General features: G+C 43.4%; 4 protein-coding genes across 7 annotated transcripts; 2 read left to right on the top strand and 2 right to left on the bottom strand.

Moving 5' to 3' along the window:
• Positions 1–55: 55 nt before the first annotated feature.
• zgc:113425 (uncharacterized protein LOC541425 homolog) lies at positions 56–4,764 on the bottom strand. 2 transcript variants are annotated; one of them, XM_029662056.2, is made up of 6 exons: positions 4,360–4,764; positions 4,161–4,220; positions 3,871–4,002; positions 962–1,108; positions 772–832; positions 56–635 (listed from the first exon to the last, which is right to left on the bottom strand). In XM_029662056.2, exons 1-6 carry the CDS (start codon positions 4,522–4,524, stop codon positions 529–531), a joined length of 672 nt encoding a protein of 223 aa, XP_029517916.1. In that variant the 5' UTR covers positions 4,525–4,764; the 3' UTR covers positions 56–528. The 2 variants fall into 2 exon arrangements, with proteins under 2 accessions (XP_029517916.1, XP_029517917.1); XM_029662057.2 differs by having other exon boundaries at positions 56–632.
• Positions 4,765–5,006: 242 nt separating this feature from the next.
• setd7 (SET domain containing 7, histone lysine methyltransferase) lies at positions 5,007–15,007 on the bottom strand. The gene is made up of 8 exons (XM_029662053.1): positions 14,854–15,007; positions 13,209–13,338; positions 12,887–13,088; positions 12,533–12,722; positions 12,359–12,440; positions 10,673–10,790; positions 6,849–7,006; positions 5,007–6,292 (listed from the first exon to the last, which is right to left on the bottom strand). Exons 1-8 carry the CDS (start codon positions 14,963–14,965, stop codon positions 6,103–6,105), a joined length of 1,182 nt encoding a protein of 393 aa, XP_029517913.1. The 5' UTR covers positions 14,966–15,007; the 3' UTR covers positions 5,007–6,102.
• Positions 15,008–21,586: 6,579 nt separating this feature from the next.
• Positions 21,587–22,700, top strand: mgst2 (microsomal glutathione S-transferase 2). Its single transcript, XM_029662050.2, has 5 exons — positions 21,587–21,763; positions 21,922–22,021; positions 22,107–22,177; positions 22,269–22,350; positions 22,455–22,700. Exons 1-5 carry the CDS (start codon positions 21,703–21,705, stop codon positions 22,579–22,581), a joined length of 441 nt encoding a protein of 146 aa, XP_029517910.1. The 5' UTR covers positions 21,587–21,702; the 3' UTR covers positions 22,582–22,700.
• A 399-nt stretch (positions 22,701–23,099) lies between these two features.
• Positions 23,100–25,844, top strand: LOC115130680 (short coiled-coil protein B). 3 transcript variants are annotated; one of them, XM_065019698.1, is made up of 4 exons: positions 23,100–23,243; positions 24,466–24,537; positions 24,630–24,710; positions 24,805–25,844. In XM_065019698.1, the coding sequence occupies exons 2-4, from the start codon at positions 24,519–24,521 to the stop codon at positions 24,945–24,947; spliced, it is 243 nt and encodes an 80-aa protein (XP_064875770.1). In that variant the 5' UTR covers positions 23,100–23,243; positions 24,466–24,518; the 3' UTR covers positions 24,948–25,844. The 3 variants fall into 3 exon arrangements, with proteins under 3 accessions (XP_064875770.1, XP_029517911.1, XP_029517912.1); XM_029662051.2 differs by having other exon boundaries at positions 23,101–23,235; XM_029662052.2 differs by lacking the exon at positions 23,100–23,243 and adding an exon at positions 23,285–23,976.
• Positions 25,845–26,028: the final 184 nt, after the last annotated feature.

Here is a 26,028-nt window from a genome sequence, read left to right as displayed (position 1 = left end):
ATTTAATGAAAACATGTCTGTGGTACGGGGCGGTTAAAGAAAGATCACCAAAAAAAACATTACAGAAGATTTATTTAGTTGAATATAACATGGCATATAAAAATCACCTATAAAACAGGGCAACAATCCAAACGTGAGCAGCCTCACAGAATGACCGTGTACATTTCAACAGTCGCGGGATATCACAAGGCACTTCCAAGCTGAAACTTTGGCAAATTCATTAAAAAAGGCATATTTACACTAACTGTGTATATTACACAGGGATTTACACATACAAGTAGATGGGTAATAAGTGGTAAAAAAGAAACATATTTGAAATGGCAGTTTGAAATGTTTGGTATATTGCATCTGTTATTCTGCCTCCTCTTGGTTCTCTGTTTGGTGAAATGCTAGTGGACAATAATATAACTAGCTACTCACTTAAACATAACAATCCTCTATAGCTGGGTCTGCTGGTTTTCATCCTAACCTTGTGAAGTCCCCTTTCACGAGGTTAGGTTAGGTAACCACTGGCCTAGAGGATTCCTCTCAGGTGAGTCTGCTGTAGGGGGGGAGTTTGGAGGGCGCCTCCTCTTCCTCAGGACATCTGTCGCTGAAGTTCACTGGAGAGTTTAACACACTGTCTTCGCCACCTGCTGGGGGAAAGAGCAACTATCACTACAGTCAATACCAAACAAGTGTCTCAACATACAGTAGCAAACTCTCAGCCTAAGACTAGCCAGAGCTCGACCACCTAGCTTTCCCTCTTCCTCACTCACCTAGATAACTTACCTTGCCATGTACACACAAGCTCAGTCTGTGGGCTGGGGTCATTCTGAGGGACCAATATCTCCTGAAACACACACATACACAGTCTGAAAACATGGGATGATTAGGCAGACAACTGCATATGATTAGCAGGTATGATTATCTAGTGCTGTGAAATGGTTTAGTGTAGTTTAGCACTACTACATGTTCTTACCAGGCCAGTGAGACCATCGTAGCAGCCACAGAGGGGCAGACTGCGACAGCCTACAAAGGCGATGAGAGAGGAGAGGACCAGGCTGACGATACAGACCAACAGTATGGTGGCATTGGCCCCTTTCACCATCCGGCTCAGCATAAACCTCTGTAGAGCAGTCAGAAACACACATTATTATTGATGAACCATCCAAGGTGTGTTTGGGGTGTAAGATGGGTATTTAGGTACCTCCTTAGGATTTAGAGAGAGTACTTTCTGCTTTAGTCAAATCCTTTGTAACCTCATCCCCAGGCTATCAGGGAGGAAGTGTCAGATATACCAACCTGGTCTCAGAGCATTTCGTATTATTCTGTATGTAAATCTGACATTCTTGATTTTTCGATGGTTACTTAAGGCAAATGTACAATGCGAACGTCTAGCAATCCAACTTCAGGATTTCAGCAACTTTTCAACTACTTACTACTTTGCAACTACCTAGCATGTTAGCTAATCCTTCCTTTAACCTAACTTCTAAATGTAACAGTATTGCTTCCGTCCCTCTCCTCGAACCAGGGACCCTCTGCACACATCGACAACAGTCACCCTCGAAGCACCGTTACCCATCGTTCCACAAAAGCCGCAGCCCTTGCAGAGTATTGGAAACAAATACTTCAAGGTCTCAGAGCGAGTGACATCACCGACTGAAATGCTATTAGCACGCACCCCGCTAACCAGCTAGCCATTTAACACTGGTTACATAAACTTAACCCTAACTCCTAACCTAGCGAGCTAGCTAACGTTAGCCACCTAGCTGAAATTCGTAACATAATACTTTTGGCAAATTCGTAACATATTGTAACTTTTGCAAATTCATAACATATAATATGAATTGTAATTCGTAACATATCATACGAAATGGGTGATGGACATCCACAAATTAATAAACACCAGCCAAAACGTAACATATCATACTAAATAGAGCAGGGTTACTCAACTACTATTTGAACCATTGTACACGGGCCTTGAATTAAATGTTTTTTAAATAAAATAAAGTGCATGTTTTCTGGAGAACAAAGGATATTAACAAAAATAATCTGCTTTGAACTTTGGTGCAAATGATGTTAGAGAAACTCTGAGACACTGGTGCAAGTGTTCATTGGGGAGCCTGGTGCTGTATTTTTTTAAATAATAAACTTAATTGTGGAGAAGGCTGATTTACAGCTGTATGTGGAGCCAAACATGGTCAGGATGTATAGTGCCAGTTTCTTGAGAACAGGGACATCAGCTGCTGGCACCATCTTTTCCCGGAATGTGACAGGGTCACAAATCACCAGCCTGCTCCTTCAAAGCCACATCTTCTTGCAGCTCAATCGACTCCATTTGCAGTGATGCAACATCTCCTTATTTAAAGATCTGTTTTCCTTCTTCAGACAACTTTGTCACATTTGTGACCATGAAGGGGTTCTAGATGAGCAGCAGCAGTTCTCTTCCAACAATAAAAATCCAACTGTTTCCATCTTCTCATCTTCCAAAAACTGAGTTGCCATGTCACTCTTTTGCTCTGATAAGAAAACTTTGATTTCCTCCTGAATGGCCCAAAAGCTTTCCAAAACCTTGCCTTTGCTGAGACAACTGACTGTGTTGTGCAGTAGTAAGTCATCAAAACTGGCATCGGCCTCTGTCAGAATGCCTCGTAGCAAGTGGTGTTGTAGGGATGATGTTGCTCTCAAAAAGGTTTATCAGTTTCATCATCGTTGTCATGACCTCAGAATACTCTTCTCCCAGACTGACACACAGGACAGATTGATGAATGATGTGGTGATATTTCAGGTCAGGGTGGTCCTCTTTCAAACGTGCAACCAGTCCCCTCCCTCTTCCTATCATGGCTGGAGCTCCATCTGTGGTGATGGAGACCAGTGACTTGAGATCTCTCCCCCTTCTTGTCAGCAACCCTTTGATGACCTCATGGATATCCTCTCCCTGTGTGTGTGTGTGTGCTTCTAGATTTGTTAAGCCCAACAGCTTCTCACAGAATTCCTTTGTTTCGTTATGAAATCTGACAAACACAAGAAGCTGGGCATTATCAGTGTTATCTGTTGATTCATCCACAGCTAATGAAATGCATGGTGCATTCTGAATGGCCTCATCAATTTGTGAAGTTAAATCTTCAGCTAATATTCCAGATCTCCTCATTGCTGTGGAATCTGACAGTGGGATATGGTTGATCTTTTCCCTGAGCTCATCTTTTTGTTTACCTTCAAGCAAGGTGTCAGCAACTTCACACGTGCATTATTTTACCATCTCAGCATCTGAAAATTGTTTTTTGTGTTTTCCCAAAACCCAAGCTTTCCTCGGTGAACACATTGTTGGGCTGTCAGGGAATTGACAAGGACTTTGGTGGACCTCTCATATTGGGATTTGAGTTGGTTAATCTTGTTTGTTCTCACCTCTGTGTTCAGGGGATACATCTGATCGAATTTACTATGCCTGGTGTCATAATGGCGCTTAACATTGTCACTTTTCAAGAGAGCTACAGACTCACTGCATATCAGGCACATTGGTTTTGTGCTAGTTGCGGGGAAAATGAATAAATAATGTTCCATCCACTTGTCTTTGAAAATAAGGTTTTCAGGGTCAACTTTTCTTTTTTTTGAACAAGCCATATAAACAAATATACTGGTAACTAAGCTCCTATCTGTGATATTTACAGTTTAGTCGCGTTCAAATCTTTGTTTCTTTCTGACGTTGAGTTTGGCTAAAATAGATAGCCTCAAATGTATGTACAGACCTATACAAAATGCTGTGAGACCAGGTTGGATATACCAGACTAAATCATTTGTGACAGAAACTGACTGACACACAGACCAGACTAGGGGCTGTGTGTGAAAGAGTTCGTTGTGTTGATCGTTTGTGGTAGGGTCCGGTATTACCACTTCAAGGTTGTTGTGATGGTGGAACACCTCGTTGTCATTCTCGCCATAGGTCAAAGTTAGGAAGGCGTAACCTGACACCATCACCACGGAAACACAGGAGCACACCGAGACAGCGATCATTACATTCACCTGAACAGGGTCAAACCACGCTATTAGAGGATTTAATATTATTTGTCACCTTTGTGGCATTCAGTCAGACAAAATTAACAGTCATGTTTGGTGTGCTTTAATTATAATTCAATAGGAGGAACGAAGCATCAAGCCAAGGCTACCTTTATCACACTTACCAATACTGGGTTTTTCCTTTGGGAAGCAAAGAGCGCCAGCGTACCTGGGCAGGCCATAATCTATAGGAGGAAGTCATTGTGAATGACGACAAACAGGCACAGTCCAATGTGTCACCACTAAATCAATATAGTCAAGTGTCATCCTCTATATTTTGATGAATCAGTAAATCTGTTTCGATGAAAGAACACTCATACTCACCAAACCCGCCCACACAGGTGCCCTAGTTTCACTGAGTGTGGTGTTTTTCCGAAAAAACGCATCAATGAATCCGCACACCAAGCACAGCGCCGCACATGCTACCTGCAGAATGCCCAGAACGACGACACTGCGCTGGTTAAAGATGAAATACCGGTAGCGGTCCATCTCACGACGCACTTTCACTTTGGCGCTTCCAAAGTCCTTTGTCCTATCGAGTTCACAGAAAAACACCCAGTCCGACTTCCACAATAAGTTCTCTCACTGCAACATGTTTATAATGTATTATACTTTTGTTAAATAGGTCAACTGTCCTTTCACCCTGCCCGCTCATTGACTTTCTTCCGGGCTGTTGTGTTGGTTTCTGTTGACTCACGCACGACAGGTGAACTTCAGCGCGTTAACCATTAACCCGCCCACGCGCAGGTGCACAGCAAAGAAATACAATGCAAATATTTAACCCCTTCTCGGCCATCATTCTGGTAGGTAGTTCCTTCTCGCGATGTTGCGTTTCATGAGCTAACACAAATCTGGTTTTGAATACTACTTAACTATTGCCAATAGATATTAATCAATACATGAATCATTTACACATACTGTTTGTTATAACTAGCACGTTAGAATAAAGAAATCTTTGCATGTCACAGTGGGATGTTTCATGTAGTCTTTATTTGTGTTTAGTCTGGGCTACTTCCCTCACAGTTGACCTTTTTATCCAAAAGAGAAGCAGTCTCCAAAGATGAGCTCACTTATTGGTCTGAATCATGTGCAGAGTTGACAATAACACAAACTAAAAGGTGAGAAAAGTGTTGATAAATAAATGTAACTAAATAACTATAGACATCATTGGTTAGTATTTAATGCATGTCAAAAAAAGGTTAGAAGGCCAACCATGTCAATTTACTCTAAGTGGCACAAGAGGCCATTTAGAATCTCATTTATACTATACTCAGGTGATGTTGGGGAAATGATTTGGCAACACCAATGTCTTGAAACCTATTTATATTGACACAGGAACAAGGTTTAAACAGCCAGTACACATCCTGTCATAGCAGAGTAAAAGGAATAGGGGTCTAACTTCATCACAATTACCAAACTAATATCAAGGACACGCCACATACCAGTTCATGTCCATAGGTTGTATAAAAGACAGGTTGGGGAGAATAAGACTCACAAAGCAGCAAATACAGCAGTAAACCTTGTACATTACATCTGATTGGTCTCTTGACGTAAACCATTATGTTCCTGTGTTTAAGTGCAAGTGTGGCCAGGTTAGTGCCGATCACCATAGCGTCCTCACCCACGTACAGACAGCAGTGTCCCATTCCTATATCATACGAAGCGACATATCACACCTGCCACGCTCTGGAACAATCCTTCAATGTTTGGAAAGAGTCTGTGCCTTTTGTCCTCAAGGAGCAGCCGTAGCAAGACTGGGGGCTCAGGCAGAGGGGTTCAGTCTAGAGGAGGGCGGTTATCAATGAGTAGGTGGAGGTTGAAACAGGGCTTCATTGAGAGCACTGTTAAGATAGAGGGTGTTTGGGTGTACGGGTAACATTAGTTCAGGTCGGGAAAGTTGCCCCAACTGGGTCGGTATTTTGAAATGATTTATTTATTATTTTATTTGGGACTTATTGCTCCTGTGCAAAGGGCAGGGAGGTGGGTAGCAGTTATACAACTGGAGTAGTAGATGCTTAATTGTAGTAGTTGTTTGGGTAGATTGACTGGAGTAGTAGTGCGTTTTTTTTACTGCCTGTTGGTAGCCTGTCTTTGCTGGAAGGCCTGCAGTTCCTGTTTGTACCAGTCTGGTGCTTCCGGACCGCTCTTCCCCGATGGCTCGTGGTCGTAACCATAGGCAACAGTCAGCTCCTCATCCCTCTGCACCGCCTGCAGGGTGCGGACGCACTTGATGGGTCCAAAACGAGGGTGGACGAATCTGAGAAAACAAATGAACAACAGACAGACGCGTTTTTAATAATGGAACATATACTAGTATAGAACATGACAGAATACATTAGGCTCGGACGATATATATCGTTTATACCAACGGTATGATTTTCAATACTGTAAAAAAAATGGTGGGTTTGGGGCACCCACGCCTCACGGGGGCTGCGTGCTACGCCACTGCTTATAATAAGTTCAGTATAACTAAGAAATAAATTATATCCAGCACAGGGCTCCAGCTATGAATTTGGTTTGCTACCTTACTTGCGAAGTGGTTAGATGTAAAGATCAAGCTTCATGGTTACAGCAGACATTCAATCTCAAGATCCCTGTTGCCGAAATTGTTTTGTGCGTTTAATTATTATTAATAGCACACCTGGTGTGCACTTTCGGTTACACCGTATACCCCGGTGTGGTACAGAAATGGTATGAAAATCTGCAATGTAATGTATTCTATCTTTACTCTTCAGAACATTGTACCCTCCTGAACATCATGTTGCTCTCAAGTTGGGTCATATTTGTTCCTGCTATGCTTGGATTATTCTCACGGGTCGTATTTGCAGTTTGGGGTGAAGGAGTGGTTGGCCTTGTGTCCCAGCGAGGCACAGTATCTGTCCATCTGGTGGAAGGGCTGTGGAACGTCGATCACCGTGTCCTCATCCAGGGAGATGGTATTCCCGTTCAGGGACCAATCCCTAGTGTCTACCTGGGAAGCACCGTTGGCAACACCACAAACAACAACAACAAAAACAACAAGTATTTAATTTGAAAATTAAGTTGTGTTTAGCACAGACATCTATATACACAGTATTTGGTTTGCCATGTGAATGATTATTGCCCATACCTGGTCTTTGTGAAAATTTTACATAACATCGCCTAGAGCTTAAGCTGGTTTTGCATGAACACACACGTAAATAGTTAACCAAATAGCTAGCCAGACTATCTGCATTGACCATATTTGCATGAACTATTTTGACTCATCACATACACTGCTGTTATGTATTTTCTATTCTGTTGCCTAGTCACTTTACCCATACCAACAGTGGTTCCTCTTTTAAAAGTTGCAGCGTGCTGCGGCGCAGCTTGCATGCTGCCGCAGAATTCTATGGCACGTTATTTAAGTGTGAACCACTGGTACCATTAATGCGAATTGGTGCTAGTTTGACCACCAGAAGGCATCTTTGAGAAGCATTTGATAGCCTTCAATAATGACTGTACTAGAGAATGCGGACACGCGGGAGACAGGCGTTCAATTCCCCGACAGGGAGGAAGGAGTAGGCTGTCCTTATTTACAAGAATTTGTTCTTAACGGATTCCATACGTGTTATTTCATAGTTGTGATGTCTTCCCTATTATTCTACAATGTAGAAAATAATAAAACTAAAGAAAAACCCTGGAATGAGTAGGTGTGTCCAAACGTTTGACTGGTACTTGCTTAATTCATTAGATTAATATTATGGTATTTCTATTCCAAGAAAAACCTTCTAGGATGGAACGGAAAATATGGCGCTGTACAATGTGACGGTCAGGAGTACTTTACTGGGCTATTTAGCTAAAGAATCGGTGTCGTGCGGGTAGGGCACGCTTGTGGGTTCAATTCTCCAACGGGGAGGAATGAGTAGGCTGTCCTTGTAAAGAAGATTTTGTTCTTAACTGACTTGCCTAGTTAAATAAAAGTTACACTAAGAGCATAACATTTCTACACCCTAATTTTGTAATTCTAGTCTAACCAACACCCAAACGGAGATTCAGTGAAAATAATTCTCATTGATTGCTTGTCTCAGAGCAGTGCGAAACGGTAGTAAAATGGTTGTAGGCTATTGCTTCGATAGTCAATATGCTCTTTACATAAACAAGACCTAAACCACTTTTAACAGCACATTACTCAACACTGAGACTCATGTCGCCTACGGTAGGTCTACAGTATATTGAAAAATGTGACTACGCCAACAATTACATATAGAGGATGAGAATATTTCTGTAATTCAGTGATATTTATTCCCATAGTAAATCGTTATGGATCCATAACTAAATAAAACAATCTAAATGCCAGAGTATTTTTATCATTATTTTATTAATGAATGCATAAAGATGCCATTATTACACTGCTCAAAAAAATAAAAGGGAACACTTAAACAACAATGTAACTCCAAGTCAATCACACTTCTGTGAAATCAAACTGTCCACTTAGGACGCAACACTGATTGACAATAAATTTCACATGCTGTTGTGCAAATGGAATAGACAACAGGTGGATATTATAGGCAATTAGCAAGACACCCCCAATAAAGGAGTGTTTCTGTTCTGCAGGTGGTGACCACAGACCACTTCTCAGTTTCTATGCTTCCTGGCTGATGTTTTGGACACTTTTGAATGCTGGCAGTGCTTTCACTCTAGTGGTAGCATGAGACGGAGTCTACAACCCACACAAGTGGCTCAGGTAGTGCAGCTCATCCAGGATGGCACATCAATGCGAGCTGTGGCAAGAAGGTTTGCTGTGTCTTTCAGCGTAGTGTCCAGAGCATGGAGGCGCTACCAGGAGACAGGCCAGTACATCAGGAGACGTGGAGGAGGCCGTAGGAGGGCAACAACCCAGCAGCAGGACCGCTACCTCCGTCTTTGTGCAAGGAGGAGCACTGCCAGAGCCCTGCAAAATGACCTCCAGCAGGCCACAAATGTGCATGTGTCTGCTCAAATGGTCAGAAACAGATTCCATGAGGGTGGCATGAGGGCCCGACGTCCACAGGTGGGAGTTGTGCTTACAGCCCAACACCGTGCAGGACGCTTGGCATTTGCCAGAGAACACCAAGATTGGCAAATTCGCCACTGGCGCCCTGTGCTCTTCACAGATGAAAGCAGGTTCACACTGAGCACATGTGACAGAGTCTGGAGACGCCATGGAGAACATTCTGCTGCCTGCAACATCCTCCAGCATGACTGGTTTGGCAGTGGGTCAGTCATGGTGTGGGGTGGCATTTCTTTGGGGGGCCGCACAGCCCTCCATGTGCTCACCAGAGGTAGCCTGACTGCCATTAGGTACCGAGATGAGATCCTCAGACCCCTTGTCAGACCATATGCTGGTGCGGTTGGCCCTGGGTTCCTCCTAATGCAAGACAATGCTAGACCACATGTGGCTGGAGTGTGTCAGCAGTTCCTGCAAGAGGAAGGCATTGATGCTATGGACTGGCCCGCCCGTTCCCCAGACGTGAATCCAATTGAGCACATCATGTCTCGCTCCATCTACCAACGCCACGTTGCACCACAGACTGTCCAGGAGTTGGCGGATGCTTTAGTCCAGGTCTGGGAGGAGATCCCGCAGGAGACCATCCGCCACCTCATCAGGAGCATGCCCAGGCGTTGTAGGGAGGTCATACAGGCACGTGGAGGCCACACACACACTACTGAGCCTAATTTTGACTTGTTTTAAGGACATTACATCAAAGTTGGATCAGCCTGTAGTGTGGTTTTCCACTTTAATTTTGAGTGTGACTCCAAATCCAGACCTCCATGGGTTGATAAATTTGATTTCCATTGATAATTTGTGTGTGATTTTGTTGTCAGCACATTCAACTATGTAAAGAAAAAAGTATTTAATAAGAATATTTAATTCATTCAGATCTAGGATGTGTTATTTTAGTGTTCCCTTTATTTTTTTGAGCAGTGTAGTTACATTGTTTTAGTTTGAACATGCAGACTGGCACTAAGAACAGAACAGCGGGAACATTTCCCTAGTCAGCGCCATTATTAGTGCAATGCCCCTTAAATATTTTGGAGATTATTTCATTTTCAAATAACGTAAAATGAGCGAGAAAAAGGCCATTCTTGGACATGGGGTGAGACATTGTTACTAATTTGTAAATAAAGCCAGTTAAACAGAAATATATTATAGGCAGAGAAACCAAAAACCTAGTCATCTCATGGGTCTCCCAGTCGAGGCCAGCACGGGTATTTGTAGCAACACAGCTTGCATTAGACCGTTGCGCCACTCAAAAGTGTAATCAGTGCTCTGACTCCCCATTGCGCTGGTCTGGAGCAATGAAGTGGTGATGCAGAGTACCGTACTAAACCACAAATTACCTAAGTCTCACGGTGTACGCTCGCAACTTTTAAAGGAGGAACCACGGTACATATCTATCTCAATTACCTTGTACCCCTGCACATTGACTTGGTACTGGTACCCCATGTATATTGCCAAGTTATCATTACACATGGTCTATTATTTCCTTGCGTTATTATTTCTATTTTTTTCCCCCTCTACATTGTTGGGAAGGGACCGTAAGTAAGCATTTCAATGTTGGTCTACACCTGTTGTTTACAAAGCATGTGACAACATTTGATTTGACACACAAACACAGCTCTGTCTCCCTCTTACCTCTGAGTGTGTGATGCGTACTCCGTTGTAAAAGGCCATTACAACATTGGCCTCAACATCCATCTTGGCAAACAAGCCTTCTCCTGCTCCTGAGATCAGCGAGTCTGCCACAAATACCCTGTGACACAACAGGGAATGAAGCTGCAAAACTGACTTCAGATCAGCTTCTCCCTTTTATACGATAGCCAAAGGTAAACCCATAGGATAAGTCTATGCAAAAACAAATGTATTAAAAATGGAAAACAGAAATATCACATTTACATAAGTATTCAGACCCTTTACTCAGTACTTTGTTGAAGCACCTTTGGCATTGATTACAGCCTGGAGTCTCCTTGGATATGACGCTACAAGCTTGGCACACCTGTATTTGGGGAGTTTCTCCAATTCTTCTCTGCAGTTCCTCTCAATCTGTCAGGTTGGATGGGGAGCCCAGCTGGGCCCCTCAAGGACATTCAGAGACTTGTCTTGAAGCCACTCCTGCGTTGTCTTGGCTTTTTGCTTAAGATCGTCATCCTGTCGGAAGGTGAACCGTCGGCCCATTCTGAGGTCCTGAGCACTCTGGAGTAGGTTTTCATCAAGGATCTCTGTACTTTCATCTGTTCATCTCTCCCTCAAGCCGGACTAGTCTCCCAGTCCCTGGCGTTGACAAATGTCCCCACAGCATGATGTGGTCACCGCCACACACTCTAGGAGCTCAGATGCAAAAATGTAATTACCAACGTTTCGACAGCCAAGCTGTCTTCATCAGGCTACGCTTCACCATAGGGATGGTGCCAGGTTTCCTCCATACGTGGCGCTTGGCATCCAGGCAAAGGTTTTCAATTTTGGTTTCATCAGACTCTTGTTTCTCAAGGCGAGCTGTTCCTTTTGGCTTCTGTCTTTTGGCTTCTGTCTGGCCACTACCATAAAGGCCTGATTGGTAGAGTGTTGCAGATATGGTTCCCATCTCCACAGAGTGGGTCACTCTCTGTCAGAGTGACCTTCGGGTTCTTGGGCCAAGGCTCTTCACCCCCGATTGTTCAGTTTGGCCAGCTCTAGGAAGAGTCTTCGTGGCGCCAAACTTCTTTCATTTAAGATTTTTTTTAAATTTGACCTTTTACTAGGCAAGTCAGTTAAGAACAAATTCTTATTTTCAATGACGGCCTAGGAGCAGTGGGTAAACTGCCTGTCCAGGGGCAGAACGACAGAACGTCAGCTCGGGGATTTGAACTTGCAACCGGTTACTAACCCAACGCTCTAACCACTAGGCTGCCCTGCCGGCCCAGAATGATGGAGGCCAATGTGTTCTTGGGGACCTTCAATGCTGCAGACATTTTTTGCTTCCCTTCTCCAGATCTGTGCCTCAACACGATCCGGTCTCTGAGCTTTATGGACAATTCCCTCGACCGCATGGCTTGGTTTTTGCACTGACATGCACTGTCAACTGTGTGCCTTTCCAAATCATATCCAATTAAGGTCAATTTCAAATCTCATAGCAAAGGGTCTGAATACCTGTAAATAAGTTTTTTTTTTTTTTTTTTTTTAAATAGAGATTTGCAAAAATGTTTTCACTTTGTCATTGTGGGGTATTGTGTAGATTGATGAGGACTTTTTATTTATTTAATACATTTTAGAATAAGGCTGTGATGCAACAAAATGTGGAAAAAGTCAAGGGGTTTGAATACTGTCTGAATGCACTGTACCTACCTTTTGCTTTCATAGGGGTCTGGAAGAAGAGTGTGGGTAGCGATACAGGTGGAAGTGGATTTATCATAGGAGTACACAGGGCCTAAGAAAGAACAGGAAATGCTGAAATTTTAGAAACCATATAGCATTATATTTGACTGCCAGTTTACTTGTGCTGTGTCTCATGTCACTTACTGTCAGATGAAACGTCAAAGTGTGGTCTGGTGGTCTCCATGGAAACGAGGGCGGCGAGTCGAGCCTCGATCAGCTCCCCCTCCACGAAGCTCCCGTAGAGAGCCGTTTGGCCATCAGGGTAAACATACGCCACTGCTTTACCGGTCATCTCGCCATCCTCGTTCACCTGCCCAAATACACTGCCACGGTCCTGGACACACACACAGACAGCAATTAGTTGAGTGTTCAATCAATTCATTCTTCATTATTGAATATGGAAAAGCAACCAACTTTAGTGGTAGGTTCTCCTCCCTAGAACATCTCAATGTAACTTGTGTAGTGTAACATAAGTTACAGGTGAGTATGATGACTCACAGGGTAGTAGATCCAACACTCCCCACAGCGGTTGTTGTCTTTGTAATGGCCTTCAAACATCAGCCGGCCCTCAGAGTCAAACTCCTGTGCAGGGCCGTTGAGGTCCCCATCCATATAGGTCCCACGGAGGACCCCTCCATCCTCGTACGAGTATACCCCCTGACCCTGTAACGCATCGTCCACATAGAACCCCTCCAAGGTGCTGTGGAGGGGAGGAAGGGAGAGGGTTAATTAAGGCAAGGCAACGTAGCTTGATAAGAGCCTGACCGAGCGAGTGAGATCAGTCACACTTGAATGGACTGTGTATGCTTTTCTGTCATACCTGCCATCGAAAAAGAAGAACTTGCCCTTCCCATTCTTTTCTCCATGTGTAAAATGTCCTTCAAAGCGATCACTGGAGGAGAAGGTGACTGTACAGAACCCGTGAGGCTGGTCATCCTCATCCAGAGGGCCTGGATACGCACACACATCAGGATTCGACAGAGGCACAAGATAGTTTACACTGGAGTTCAACAGCCTCCATTGCTACAAATCGTCTCGGAAAAAGAACCACACATTTAGGAGTCTGCATTATTGTCAATTCACTGTATTTGGGCCCAGGTTTTCAAAAGTTATCAGATAGGATTAAATGCATAGAATAAATAGAATGGATGACTCATCGACTTGAATGGGAACACCTGTTCTATTCCTATGCATTTAATCCAATCGGCAAAAACGACCAGATAACTTTTTAAACACTGAGTCTAGATGATAAATGCACCTGTCGCTGTGCTTGCTGTCCTGATCCAGATCAAAGTCTGATGATATTCGGGCAACCTGACCACTTGTGTGCCATGGCAGCACCACTTCAGGGTTGGTAATACTATACCTTGCTTCTCTTGGTTTCCAAAGCGACATTTCTTTCATCAACCAAAGGCACAATCCTAGTCATAGTTTGTGCCTCTGGCTAGTGAAAAATGTTGATTTGTAAACCAAGAGAAATGGTGGTTTCAATGGCATATGAGTAATAATTCCCTCCACGTTACTATGGTCGGATTTTGGCTAAGCTACCATAAAGCAAGGTAAAACATGCCTTATTAAATTTGGTAAAACGTCCAGGTTTCAAACAATTACATAGAGTGTGTGCAGTAAATCATGTGTGGGTTGCGAAATGCACTGGCTTTTCTCTGCTCTTGTGATCATTTTAACTGAATGAGTAGCCTATGCCATCGAACCCTTTTTATGCGAGCGATCAGGACCACATCAACTGATATGAATTACTATTTGGGCCATGGAGTAGGAGCTTTAAGACTAGTTGGTTCTGAGGGTGTTGCAGACGAACCTAACGGTTGTCTGCTATATTTAATTATTTTAGTTTAACTCAACCCTAAACAAAATATAAGTAACCAGGTGCCAGCAGCTACATTATGGAATTGTCAACATGTACAAGAACTCGCACGCACGCGGTCGTCTGACCCTATGCATAACGAATTACCCCTGATATTCCCTAAAAACAATGTTACTGCGTCAGCACATGTTGGCTGTGAATAACAAAAATATGTTCTAAAAGTAACAATTGTGTGATGTAAAGGAAAGTAGGCCTACGGTTAGTAGGTGTCACGAATTTAGCGCAGCACCTAATATGACAAACTTTAGGTCAAGTCTACAATTTTGGCAAACGTATCGACGTAGCCTACGCGTCCAGAGCGCACGCAAATCGTTTACAGTACAATGTAATACTTTTTCTAACTGCATTTTAACTCGAGTGTCAAAGCACATCAGCCCAGTTTTGTGTCGCTACTGCTGCCTCGCTCGCCCGAAGAGTGGGCTTCCATCGGAAATAAAGTCCCGGGCGCGACGGGCCCACAACCCCTGTCAAAAACCATAATGTCAATTTGTTCACGGTATAGTATGCGGAGAGTTTACCGGAAAATATGTAACAAATACACAAAAAACGACGCATATGCGTTTGTCAGCCTTTTCCGTACCTTCAACGACTTCTTCCATATCATCATCGCTGTCCATAGTGGCCCTTTCCGTGGATGACACGCGCAGAGAATTGACGGGTTGCGGTCGATTTTGTAATATTCTGCACTTCATCAACCACTACACTGCTTCCCTCAGCTCTTTTCTTCTTCTTCTTCTTTAAAGTGTTATGGCAGAATACACCTATAGGTGTATTGCCGCCACCTACTGTACCGGGTGTTGAAAGAAAACAAAAATAATATATTACATTGCGGGGAGACGGAGCATTCATCAACAAGATTCCTTGTAAATGCCTCTGCAGAAAAGTTCCCAAGTCCCAAAAAACGCTCAATTGCACTCACAATCATGACAATTTTCTCCGATTCTATTTCCGTTTGCTCTGTGCAGTTGATAACCAAAGTAAACGCAACAAAGTTCACCTTATTAATTATAACATGGAACATGTCAGGATCCCTCTGTTGACAAGGAACATCATATTGTGTCTCTACACCTACTACTATTACTTCTTCAACTTCATGCCTTTCTTCCACTCTTCTCAATGCCTACGGGTGGGAGACATTCTGGACAGCCCTTATTCTTGCCACCTCCATCTCCCTAACAGGACACTTCAGAAATTTGGGTGGATGTTTACCAACACAATTGCAGCATTTTGGCTCAGCTGGTATATAATACTTCTCCTGTCTACATCCAGTGCATTTGTAAAGTACAGTCCTGGCCAAAAGTTTTGAGAATGACACAAATATTAATTTTCACAAAGTTTCTGCATCAGTGTCTTCAGATATTTTTGTCAGATGTTATTATGGAATACTGAAGTATAATTACAAGCATTTCATAAGTGTCAAAGGCTTTTATTGACAATTACATGAAGTTGATGCAAAGAGTCAATATTTGCAGTGTTGACCCTTCTTTTTCAAGACCTCTGCAATCCTCCCTGGCATGCTGATAATTAACTTCTGGGCCACATGGCAGCTGATGGCAGCCCATTCTTGCATAATTAATGCTTGGAATTTGTCAGAAATGGTGGGGTTTTGTTTGTCCATCCGCCACTTGAGGATTGACCACAAGTTCTCAATGGGATTAAAGTCTGGGAAGTTTCCTGGCCATGAACCCAAAATATCAATGTTTTGTTCCCCGAGCCACTTAGTTATCACTTTTGCCTTGCTGGAAAAGGCATTGTCACCAACTGTTCCTGGATGGTTGGGAGAAGTTGCTCTCGGAGGATGTGTTGGTACCATTCTTTATTCATGGCTGTGTTCTTAATCAAAATTGTGAGTGAGCCCACTCCCTTGGCTGAGAAGCAACCTCACATAGGTCTCAGGATGCTTTACTGTTGGCATGACACAGGACTGATGGTAGCACTCACCTTGTCTTCTTCAGACAATCTTTTTTCCAGATGGCCCCCGCACTGCTTCTTAACACAGCGCCGGAAGCCAGCCGCCCAGAAGCCAGCCGCACCAATGTGTTGGAGGAAACATGCACCTGGCAACCTTGGGTAGAGCGCACTGCACCCGGCCTGCCACAGGAATCACTGGTGCGCGATGAGACAAGGACATCCCTACCGACCAAGCCCTCCCTAACCCGGACGACGCCAGGCCAATTGTGCGTCGCCCCATGGACCTCCCGGTCGCGGCCGGTTACGACAGAGCCTGGGCGCGAACCCAGAGTCTCTGATGGCACAGCTGGCGCTGCAGTACAGCGACCTTAACCACTGCGCCACCCGGGAGGCTGAGAAGTGGCTTCTTCTGCTGCCCTTCTTGACACCAAGCCATCCTCCAAAAGTCTTTGCTCACTGTGCGTGCAGATGCACTCACACCTGCCTGCTGCCATTCCTGAGCAAGCTCTGTACTGGTGGTGCCCCGATTCCGCAGCTGAATCAACATTGGGAGACGATCCTGGCGCTTGCTGGACTTTCTTGGACGCCCTGAAGCCTTCTTCACAACAATTGAACCGCTCTCCTTGAAGTTCTTGATGATCCGATAAATGGTTGATTTAGGTGCAATCTTACTGGCAACAATATCCTTGCCTGTGAAGCCCTTTTTGTGCAAAGCAATGATGACAGCACGTGTTTCCTTGCAGGTAACCATGGTTGACAGAGGAAGAACAATGATTCCAAGCACCACCCTCCTTTTGAAGCTTCTAGTCTGTTATTCAAACTCAATCAGCATGACAGAGTGATCTCCAGCCTTGTCCTCGTCAACACTTACACCTGTGTTAATGAGAGAATCACTGACATGATGTCAGCTGGTCCTTTTGTGGCAGGGCTGAAATGCAGTGGAAATGTTTTGGGGGGATTTAGTTCATTTGCATGGCAAAGAGGGACTTTGCAATTAATTGCAATTCATCTGATCCCGCTTCATAACATTCTGGAGTACATGCAAATTGCCATCATACAAACTGAGGCAGCAGACTATGAAAAATAATATTTGTGTCATTCTCAAAAGATTTGGCCACGACTGCACTCTGACCCCTTGACTTTTTTCACATTTTGTTACAGCCTTATTCTAAAATAGATTACATCTCCCCCCTCAATATACACACACAATACCATATAATTACAAAGCAAAAACAGGTATAGACATTTTTGCAAATGTATAAAATAAAAAAATGGAACTATTACATTTACTTTAGTATTCAGACTCTCAAATCAAACCCAAATCAAATTTTATTTGTCACATACACGTGTTCAGTAGTTATTGCAGGTGTATCGACATGCTTGGGTTTCTAGCTCTAACAGTGCAGTAATATCTAACAGCAATATCTAACAATTTCACAACAATAAACACAAATCTGAAGTAAAGGAAAGGAATTAAGAATATATAAATATTGGGCGAGCAATGTCAGAACAGCATAGACTTAGATTCAGTAGAATAGGATAGAAGACAGTGTATATATATGAGATGAGGAATGTCAGAGCGGCATAGACTTAGATTCAGTAGAATAGGATAGAACACAGTATATACATATGAGATGAGTAATGCAAAATATGTATACATTATTAAAGTGAGTAGTGCTCCATTATTAAAGTGGTCAGGGATTCCAAGTCTATGTATATAGGGCAGCAGCCTCTAATCTGCTAGTGATGGCTATTTAACAGAATTTAACAGTCTGATGGCCTTGAGATAGAAGCTGATTTTCAGTCTCTCGGTCCCAGCTTTGATGCACCTGTACAGACCTCGCCTTCTGGATGATAACGGGGTGAACAGGCAGTGGCTCGGGTGGTTGTTGTCCTTGATGATTTTTGGCCTTCCTGTGACATCGGGTGCTGTAGGTGTCCTGGAGAGCAGGTAGTTTGCCACCGGTGATGCGTTGGGCAGACCACACCACCCTCTGGAGAGCCCTGCGGTTGTGGAGATTCCATACAGCCCGAAAGGATGCTCTCAATTGTGCATCTGTAAGAGTTTGTGAGGGTTTTAGGTGCCAAGCCAAATTTATGCGGCCTCCTGAGATTGAAGAGGTACTGTTGCGCCTTCTTCACCACACTATCTGTGTGGGTGGATCATTTCAGTTTGTCAAGGATATGTACGCCGAGGAACTGGGAGCTTTCCATCTTCTCCACTACGGTCCTGTCGATGTGGATAGGGGGGAGCTCCCGCTGCTGTTTCCTGAAGTCCATGATCAACTCCTTTGTTTTGTTGACGTTGAATGAGAGGTTATTTTCCTGGCACCACACTCCCAGGGCCCTAACCTCCTCCCTGTAGGTTGTCTCGTCATTGTTGGTAATCAGGCCTACTACTGTTGTGCCATCTGCAAACTTAATGGTTGAGTTGGAGGCTTTTGAGGCCATGCAGTCATGGCTAAACAGGAAGTACAGAAGAGGGCTGAGCACGCATCCCCGTTGTTGAGTATCAGTGAAGTGGAGGTGTTTTTTCTTACCTTCATCACCTGGGGGCGGCCCGTCAGGAAGTCCAGGACCCAGTTGCACAGGGCGGGGTTCAGACCCAGGGCCTCAAGCTTAATGATGAGCTTGGAAGGTACTATGGTGTTTAATGCTGAGCTATAGTCAATGAACAGCTTTCTTACATAGGTATTCCTCTTGTCCAGATGGGATAGGACTGTGTGCAGTGCAATGGCGATTGCATCGTCTGTAGATCTATTGGGGCGGAAAGCAAATTGAAGTTGGTCTAGGGTGTCAGGTAAGGTAGAGGTGATATGATCCTTGACTAGTCTCTCAAAGCACTTCATGATGACAGAAGGGAGTGCTATGGGGCGATAGTAATTTAGGTCAGATACCTTTGCTTTCTTGGGTGCAGGAACAATGGTGGATATCTTGAAGCATGTGGGGACTGTAGACTGGGATAGGGAGAGATAGACTATGTCCGTAAACACTCCAGCCAGCTGGTCTGTGCATGCTCTGAGGATGCAGCTAGGGATGCCGTCTGGGCCTGCAGCCTTGCGAGGGTTAACACGTTTAAATGTTTTACTCACATTGGCTGCGGTGAAGGAGAGCCCGCAGATGTTGGTAGCGGGACATGTCAGTGGCACTGTATTGTCCTCAAAGTGAGAAAATAAGCTGTTTAGTTTGTCTGGGAGAAAGATGTCCGCGATGGGGCTGGTTTTCTTTTTGTAATCCGTGATTGACTGTAGACCCTGCCACATACGTCTCGTGTCTAAGGTCAGTTGAATTGCGACTCTACTTTGTCTCTATACTGGCCTTGCGGAGGGAATAGCTACACTGTTTCTATTTGGTCATATTTCCGGTCACCTTGCCATGATTAAAAGCAATGGTTTTAATAGTCACCGTGGGTACAACATCACGATGCACTTGCTAATAAACTCGCTCACCGAATCAGAGTATACATCAATGCTGTTGTCTGAGGCTATCCAGAGCATATCCCAGTCCAAGTGATCGAAGCAATCTTGAAGCGTGGAATCCGATTGGTCGTACCAACATTGAACAGACCTGAGCAAGGGCATTTCCTGTTTTAGTTTCTGTTTGTAGGCTGGGGGCAACAAAATGGAGTCCTGGTCAGATTTGCCGAAAGGAGGGCGAGGGAGGGCTTTGTATGCATCACTGAAGTTCGAGTATCAATGATTGATCCAGAATGAAGAGACTGGACATTAGCGAGTAGTATACTCGGGAGCAGTGAGCGATGTGCCCATCTACGGAGTTTGACCAGAAGACCGCTCCGTCTGCCCATTCTGCGGCGCCGTTGTTTGGGTCGCCTACTGTGATCCGAACCATTGTCCTGGGTGGTGGTCCAAACAGAGGATCAGCTTCGGGAAAGTCGTATTCCTGGTCGTAATGTTGGTAAGTTGCCGTTGCTCTTATATCCAATAGTTCTTCCCGGCTGTATGTAATAAGACTTAAGATTTCCTGGGGTAACAGTGTAAGAAATAATACATTTTAAAAAAACGAAATACTGCATAGTTTCCTAAGAATGCGAAACGAGGCGACCATCTCTGTCGGTGCCATTCTGCTAGCGCCACCCCAGAGATAACACCCTTTATAGACACCCTGCTTCGAAGATCCACACACTACACATTCCAATCTGACATCTTGAGGCGCAAAACACGCTTGTTCTGTTCCATAGAAACACACACCAAAAAAATAATAGACTTCAAACGGATCTCCCAGGTAACACAATCGATCCAAACCGTTATTCCAACCAATAAAAACTCATAACTAGATTTGGATTTACTACCACTTTACTTCTCTTATTTCTTTTTGCATTCGCCCCTGTAATCAAATTCTTCTCACTCTCATCTCCACTCCACACGTCATCCGATTCAAACAGAACATCCACTTACGCCATTTCCCTACCCCAAAAAAACAGCTCTCTTTTCATCAGCTAAGAGCTAATTTATGCTTTATCCGAAAATGTGGTTAGAGGTGCAGTAAGGATGGTGTTATGCAATTGTGGAGGATCTGGAGGCACGTACAGGCCAAATTGAGGTTTGTACCGCACCGCCGTGCGCCTTTCAAATTTTGTAACAATGCGGATGTCTGCTTTATAGTGCGGCATTGACATGATTGGTTGATGGTAGGTGGGGGCGGGAGGTCCTGTATAAACACAAACTCACTTCCTTGACAACTTCCATCACACAGCTCTGCACTGCTCTGCAAAGCGCAAGAAGTATGAATGCCCTGACTTCTGCAGGGCTGTATCACTGCAAATTCTGAATGGTAATGCAGACGTTGGATTTAAGATGCTATGACATCACCGATATTGAGCTGCATAGTGCCTGTCGATCACTATACAACCAAACCATGCGGTGGGGTCACTGGGCAAAGAACATCAAATCACAGTGAGGTCATCATGTCACCTCCAACATTATCCAAGTTCTTCTGACAATATAGCCTACTACACTGAATGACTATAGCATTGCATACTGTATATAATACTGAATATTATGCATAATGCACAGAACCAGTGAGAGTGTGCAAAGCGGTCATCAAGGCAAAGGGTGGCTACTTTGAAGAATCTCAAATATAACATATATTTTGATTTGTTTAACACTTTTTTGGTTACTACATGATTTCACGTGTTATTTTATAGTTTTGATGTCTTCACTATTATTATGCAATGTAGAAAAAAGTAAAAATAAAGAAAAATCCTTGAATGAGTAGGTGTGTCCAAACATTTGACTGGTACTGTATATAGGTCTACTATATTTTTATTTTTTCTATCAGAAGTGGACTTCCACCTGTTTTCACCAAGCTTCCTAAAACAACCTCTCCTCAATATTATGGGCGGGCTATAGAAATTTTGCTCTGGGGCATTCATAATACAAGAACATACTTGTTGACAATGGGTGTGACTTGACTTTCCCTAAGGAAGTTACTCAAACCAACCCTGAGTTAGAACAGTGGGTAAACCGTATCTCTCTTAGGCTAAAACTATACTCAAATCATGACTACAGAAATACCCGTTCTGCTGGCTGCCGTGTCTCTGTTTTCTGCCCTTCAAATGGGTAAGCAAACTAAACTTTCAGGCCTTACCCTGTAATATGGTTGACTATACGGATATCTATGACCCTGCTTATTGGAACAGACCCATGAAGGCCTACATTGTGTAAATATATCATTTTGAGTTTGTAAGATTGAAGTGTTGTTGGGGCATCTTCTTCAGGGTACCTGGCGAGACAGGTGGGGCTGGCGAGAATGACACACAAGGTCATGCCACCCACTGTCACTGGACCACCGGAGTTTGAGAGAACATTCCGGGCACAGTAAGATTTCTAAACGTCATTTTAGATTAAATGTTGTGTCTGCATAACTCAATTCTGATGTGTGTGTGTCCTATTGCATCCCTAGTCAGAACAATGTTGAGTTGTACCCAGTCTTCCTAGTGGTGCTGTGGACTTCTGGACTGCTCTTCAGTGAAGGTAATTCTGCATGTCTGAGAATGTTTTAGAGCATTCCTTACATTTTGCACCATAAAATACCCTTACATACTGTACATTTGTGTCTTCCTAGTGCTTGCTGTTCTTGGAGGTGTTGTGTATATGGTGGCTCGGCACATGTATTTCAGTGGATACGTCATGTCCACTAAAAAAAGGTAGGATTGCTTGAAAAAGTGAACATGGCTTAATCTGTACCATACCTTCCCCTGTTAATGAATATGTGAACTGGACTCTAATGCAGCTTTCTTTGTATTTCTAGGTTGCCTGGGTTTTACCTGACTTTGGGTGCCTTATTCTTCTTGTCTGTGCTGAGCACCATTGGTATTCTTCATGGCATTCTCCTTGAATACTTTTACAAAATAGTTTCTATGATGGTAACACATTAGCAATGAATATTAACAAATGGATGGGGAAAATGCCATGGTAGTGACGTTTCTGTTTTGTGCTATACAATTGTGAAACTCCTAAATAAAAATAACAAAAAAATGTTTAAAGTGTTTGACCATGCTTTTTCCAGTGTGTCAAACTGTCAAGTCAAAGCAGAGCAATAGCAAATATTGTAACACTTCGAAAACACTGACAAGAGTCTTTGCATTTTGGGACACCAGAATTACAGTAATTTCCAATGAAACGCTGCGTTTGCCTTTCAGCATTGCATTGCAGAGGCAGTTTTAGTGCATTCGGTGTGGTGCAATCATTGGATTTATCGAAGTATGCTCAAACTGGATGTGTAGACCGCTTGACAGAATGGTAGCAGAAGGTGAATGTTGAATTTTTGTTGCATACATATCCAGATGATGCTGCATACTATTGTGCGCAAAACACTGTCGGTGTGTTCGAAGCGTATGCAAATGCGTTAGTAGCTACTGTATCTCAATTATGCTCAGGTTTTAATAATCAGTCTTACGTCATCCCCCAGCGGACACACGTGGCACGTCATCACACGAATGAGGCGCTAGACACATTGAACAGGATTGTTCTATTTTTCTTGTCATTTTCCATTTCAGCACAACATTCAATAATTTTCTTGGTCTTTGTGGGTAAGTAAGTAAGTTACATATTTTCTGTCAATGTCGACTTGTGCTGTTTTAATGGTCATATTTTCTGTCAATGTCGACTTGTGCTGTTTTAATGGTTTTGTAGAAAGTATTGTTCTGGGTAGCAAATAAGAGGTCTGTCAGGGTTTGTTATTGTTTCGCCAGCTGGCCTCTGTCGGCGTAGCTAGCAAGATTAGATAACCGGCCAGCTAGCCTGCTAACGTGGCTAACTTTGGTGCTTAGCCTGGACGCCGGTAGAGGAACATGATTTATTTATAACCTTACCGGTAGCATAACACCTTTGGGTGGACAAGTGTTTCTAAATTAGCTTTTTGTGGTTGCGGGCAGACGAACACCATTCTTTAGCTAACGCTAGCTAGCTACTATACTTGCTAAGGTAACGTTACCTAGCTAACGTTATCTCGTTATCTGTCTGTTCAAAGCTAGGGTTAGGGTAATAATAGGGTAACGTTAATATTATTGAAGGCAGCAAGTGTATATTATGTAAATAAATTAAAGGGGCATCTGCAGTTCAAACAACCACAAATCACATCCCCGCCACTGTTTTGGCAAACAGCTGAGGGATGGGGCTGGAGAAATGTAACCACTCTCATATTCAGAGACGGAGCTATGCAAAGACTGACCATCCATGATATCCTTGGCACAGTTGGTAGAGCTTGGCTCTTGCAACACCAGGGTTGAGGGTTCGATTCTCATGGGGACCAGTACGAAACAAGTATCAATGTATGTACTAACTCTGGATAAGAGCATCTGCTAAATTACTCAAATGTAAATTTAATGCAAGGACTGACCGTCCAATAATTAAAGGGTATAGCTATATCATTACATTTTAAAATCCAAAAATGTATGTAGCAATCCCAAGATTTCCCCTTTAAAGCAGCTGAAGGGAAATGTTGAAATGTTGCCTACAACTAACTTAAACAGAAGTGGAAGTGTACCACTTGGCTGGCAGATTGAACGGAGCAGTGGGGGAACAGTGACATCAAATGTAGGCCTACGAGTAGAGACTGTTGCATTGATTTGATTGAATCATTTACAGCAAGTCAATCAATCCTAAAACTGTTATTAATCAATCCACACATGCAGGCACCATGTTGTCACAAACCTCTACTTTTCTGAACTACATAATATAGTTGAAGAGGTCAGTCATGGGGTCATTGAACCTTGCCTTTACGTCCCATTCCTTCACATTTTTTTGTTGTCCACTTCCAGTGTCCTTGTAAGTCGCAGCCCTGCATTCCAAAAAGGAAGACGAGTACTTCGCCATGAGCTCCGATGGGGACGGTAAGAGACAAACACTTCTGGGAAATGTGCAATGCCAGCAGCATTTGATTCCTGTGGACGTGTTTGCAAATAAATTCACTGTGTGTTTGTAGGTGACATGGAGAATCAGGCTGAGCTGGAAGAAAAGACTAGGCTTATAAACCAGGTGTTGGAGCTTCAGCACACTCTAGAAGGTGAGACATCTGGATGTGTGCAGACAGACAGGCGAAAGCAGCAGTAAATTGTTAGTTATTGCAGTTCCTTGAAAATCATTGTTGTCATTGTCAGACCTGTCGTCGCGTGTGGACGCAGTGAAGGAGGAGAACCTGAAGTTGAAGTCTGAGAACCAGGTTCTGGGTCAGTATATCGAGAACCTCATGTCTGCCTCCAGCGTGTTCCAGACCACTGACACCAAGAGCAAACGAAAGTAAGCGACCAGCCAGGAACCCCCTTAACCAAACCACCTCCCCTGGCCCCCTCTACCTTCAACCAAATCCCTCATAACCCATATACCACCCCATAACCGCCCCCGAACTACAGCTGGTAGAGTTTATGCCTTTGTCATCATGACAACCCTAGACCCTTCCCTCACTTTGCTCCCTGTAAGATTTTTTCAGTGAAGCTCAATTTTCCATTTTTACGTTGGGTTACTTTTTCCCTTTTGTATTTGTTACAGTATTACTGTCATTGTTGCACAGTTGTTGTATCCAAAATGATGTTATTTTGTGGTGTATACCTTTATTATCTGTTACTACACAACCTCACCTGGAGGAAGAGACAAGGGAACTGTGTCATTTCAGATTGCCTTGTAGTTTAGGTTGCAAAATTCTGTTAACTTTCCCCAAATTCTCAGGTTTTCCATTAATTCCGGCTGGAGTATCCCCAGATTTCCTGCTTAATCTTTTTCTGGAAAACCAGGGAATTTGGGGAAAATTACTGGAATTTTGCAACCCAAAGGCTAAATCATTTAATTTAGATTGTCATGTTTTAATATTGTTAGTCATCAATATTATTAGACTATGGTTTTAGTTCTAGGCTCAATTGCAATGATGATTACTTCTCTCCAATGCCAAAGTTTTCCTCAAACAATGGTTAAAGCAGAGCTCAGCCCTTGTATTGTCTCACATATATTGTCATTGAATTAATCATTTGGGGCTTGCTAATATGTGTCACTGGTGGATAAAGTTAATTCATTGCATTTGTGATCCAGAGGAAGTCACCCTAAACCTGCCGTGTATGTATTGCGTTGCCGGTGTGTACATTTGACCATTATGTTGCTCTTTTCAAATACATTTGTTTTAATAAAACTGTTTTATTTGCCTTTTTGATTGAGTGCCTGTAGTGGTATTCCTCTCCCCTGGTGTAGTCTCTTCATAGTCCTCTCTCACTAAACTATATCTCCATCTTCCACCCTTCCACAGGGGCTCTAAGGGTGCCCGGAAGGACAAATGAGGCACAGCCACCTTTTGAGTTTTGACATTCTGCATCTCATTGTCAGGTCATGCTGTAAAT

The sequence above is a fragment of the Oncorhynchus nerka genome, linkage group LG6 (assembly GCF_034236695.1).
Source record: "Oncorhynchus nerka isolate Pitt River linkage group LG6, Oner_Uvic_2.0, whole genome shotgun sequence".
NCBI lineage: Eukaryota > Metazoa > Chordata > Actinopteri > Salmoniformes > Salmonidae > Oncorhynchus > Oncorhynchus nerka.
This window is presented reverse-complemented; position numbering and strand designations above follow the sequence as displayed.

Excerpts from the sequence above, each read along its gene's own strand:
- zgc:113425 (XM_029662056.2), bottom strand. The coding sequence starts at position 4,524 with ATGGACCGCTACCGGTATTTCATCTTTAACCAGCGCAGTGTCGTCGTT. Across the intron at positions 4,221-4,359 it reads CACCTGTGTGGGCGGGTTTG|ATTATGGCCTGCCCAGGTAC; the intron begins GTGAGTATGAGT and ends TTCCTCCTATAG. Across the intron at positions 1,109-3,870 it reads ATCACAACAACCTTGAAGTG|AGGTTTATGCTGAGCCGGAT; the intron begins GTAATACCGGAC and ends ACTGCTCTACAG.
- setd7 (XM_029662053.1), bottom strand. The coding sequence starts at position 14,965 with ATGAAGTGCAGAATATTACAAAATCGACCGCAACCCGTCAATTCTCTG. Across the intron at positions 13,339-14,853 it reads TATGGAAGAAGTCGTTGAAG|GCCCTCTGGATGAGGATGAC; the intron begins GTACGGAAAAGG and ends GTGCGTATCCAG. Across the intron at positions 6,293-6,848 it reads CCAAACTGCAAATACGACCC|ATTCGTCCACCCTCGTTTTG; the intron begins GTGAGAATAATC and ends TTGTTTTCTCAG.
- mgst2 (XM_029662050.2), top strand. The coding sequence starts at position 21,703 with ATGACTACAGAAATACCCGTTCTGCTGGCTGCCGTGTCTCTGTTTTCT. Across the intron at positions 21,764-21,921 it reads GTTTTCTGCCCTTCAAATGG|GGTACCTGGCGAGACAGGTG; the intron begins GTAAGCAAACTA and ends CATCTTCTTCAG. Across the intron at positions 22,178-22,268 it reads TGGACTGCTCTTCAGTGAAG|TGCTTGCTGTTCTTGGAGGT; the intron begins GTAATTCTGCAT and ends GTGTCTTCCTAG.
- LOC115130680 (XM_065019698.1), top strand. Across the intron at positions 24,711-24,804 it reads GCTTCAGCACACTCTAGAAG|ACCTGTCGTCGCGTGTGGAC; the intron begins GTGAGACATCTG and ends TGTCATTGTCAG.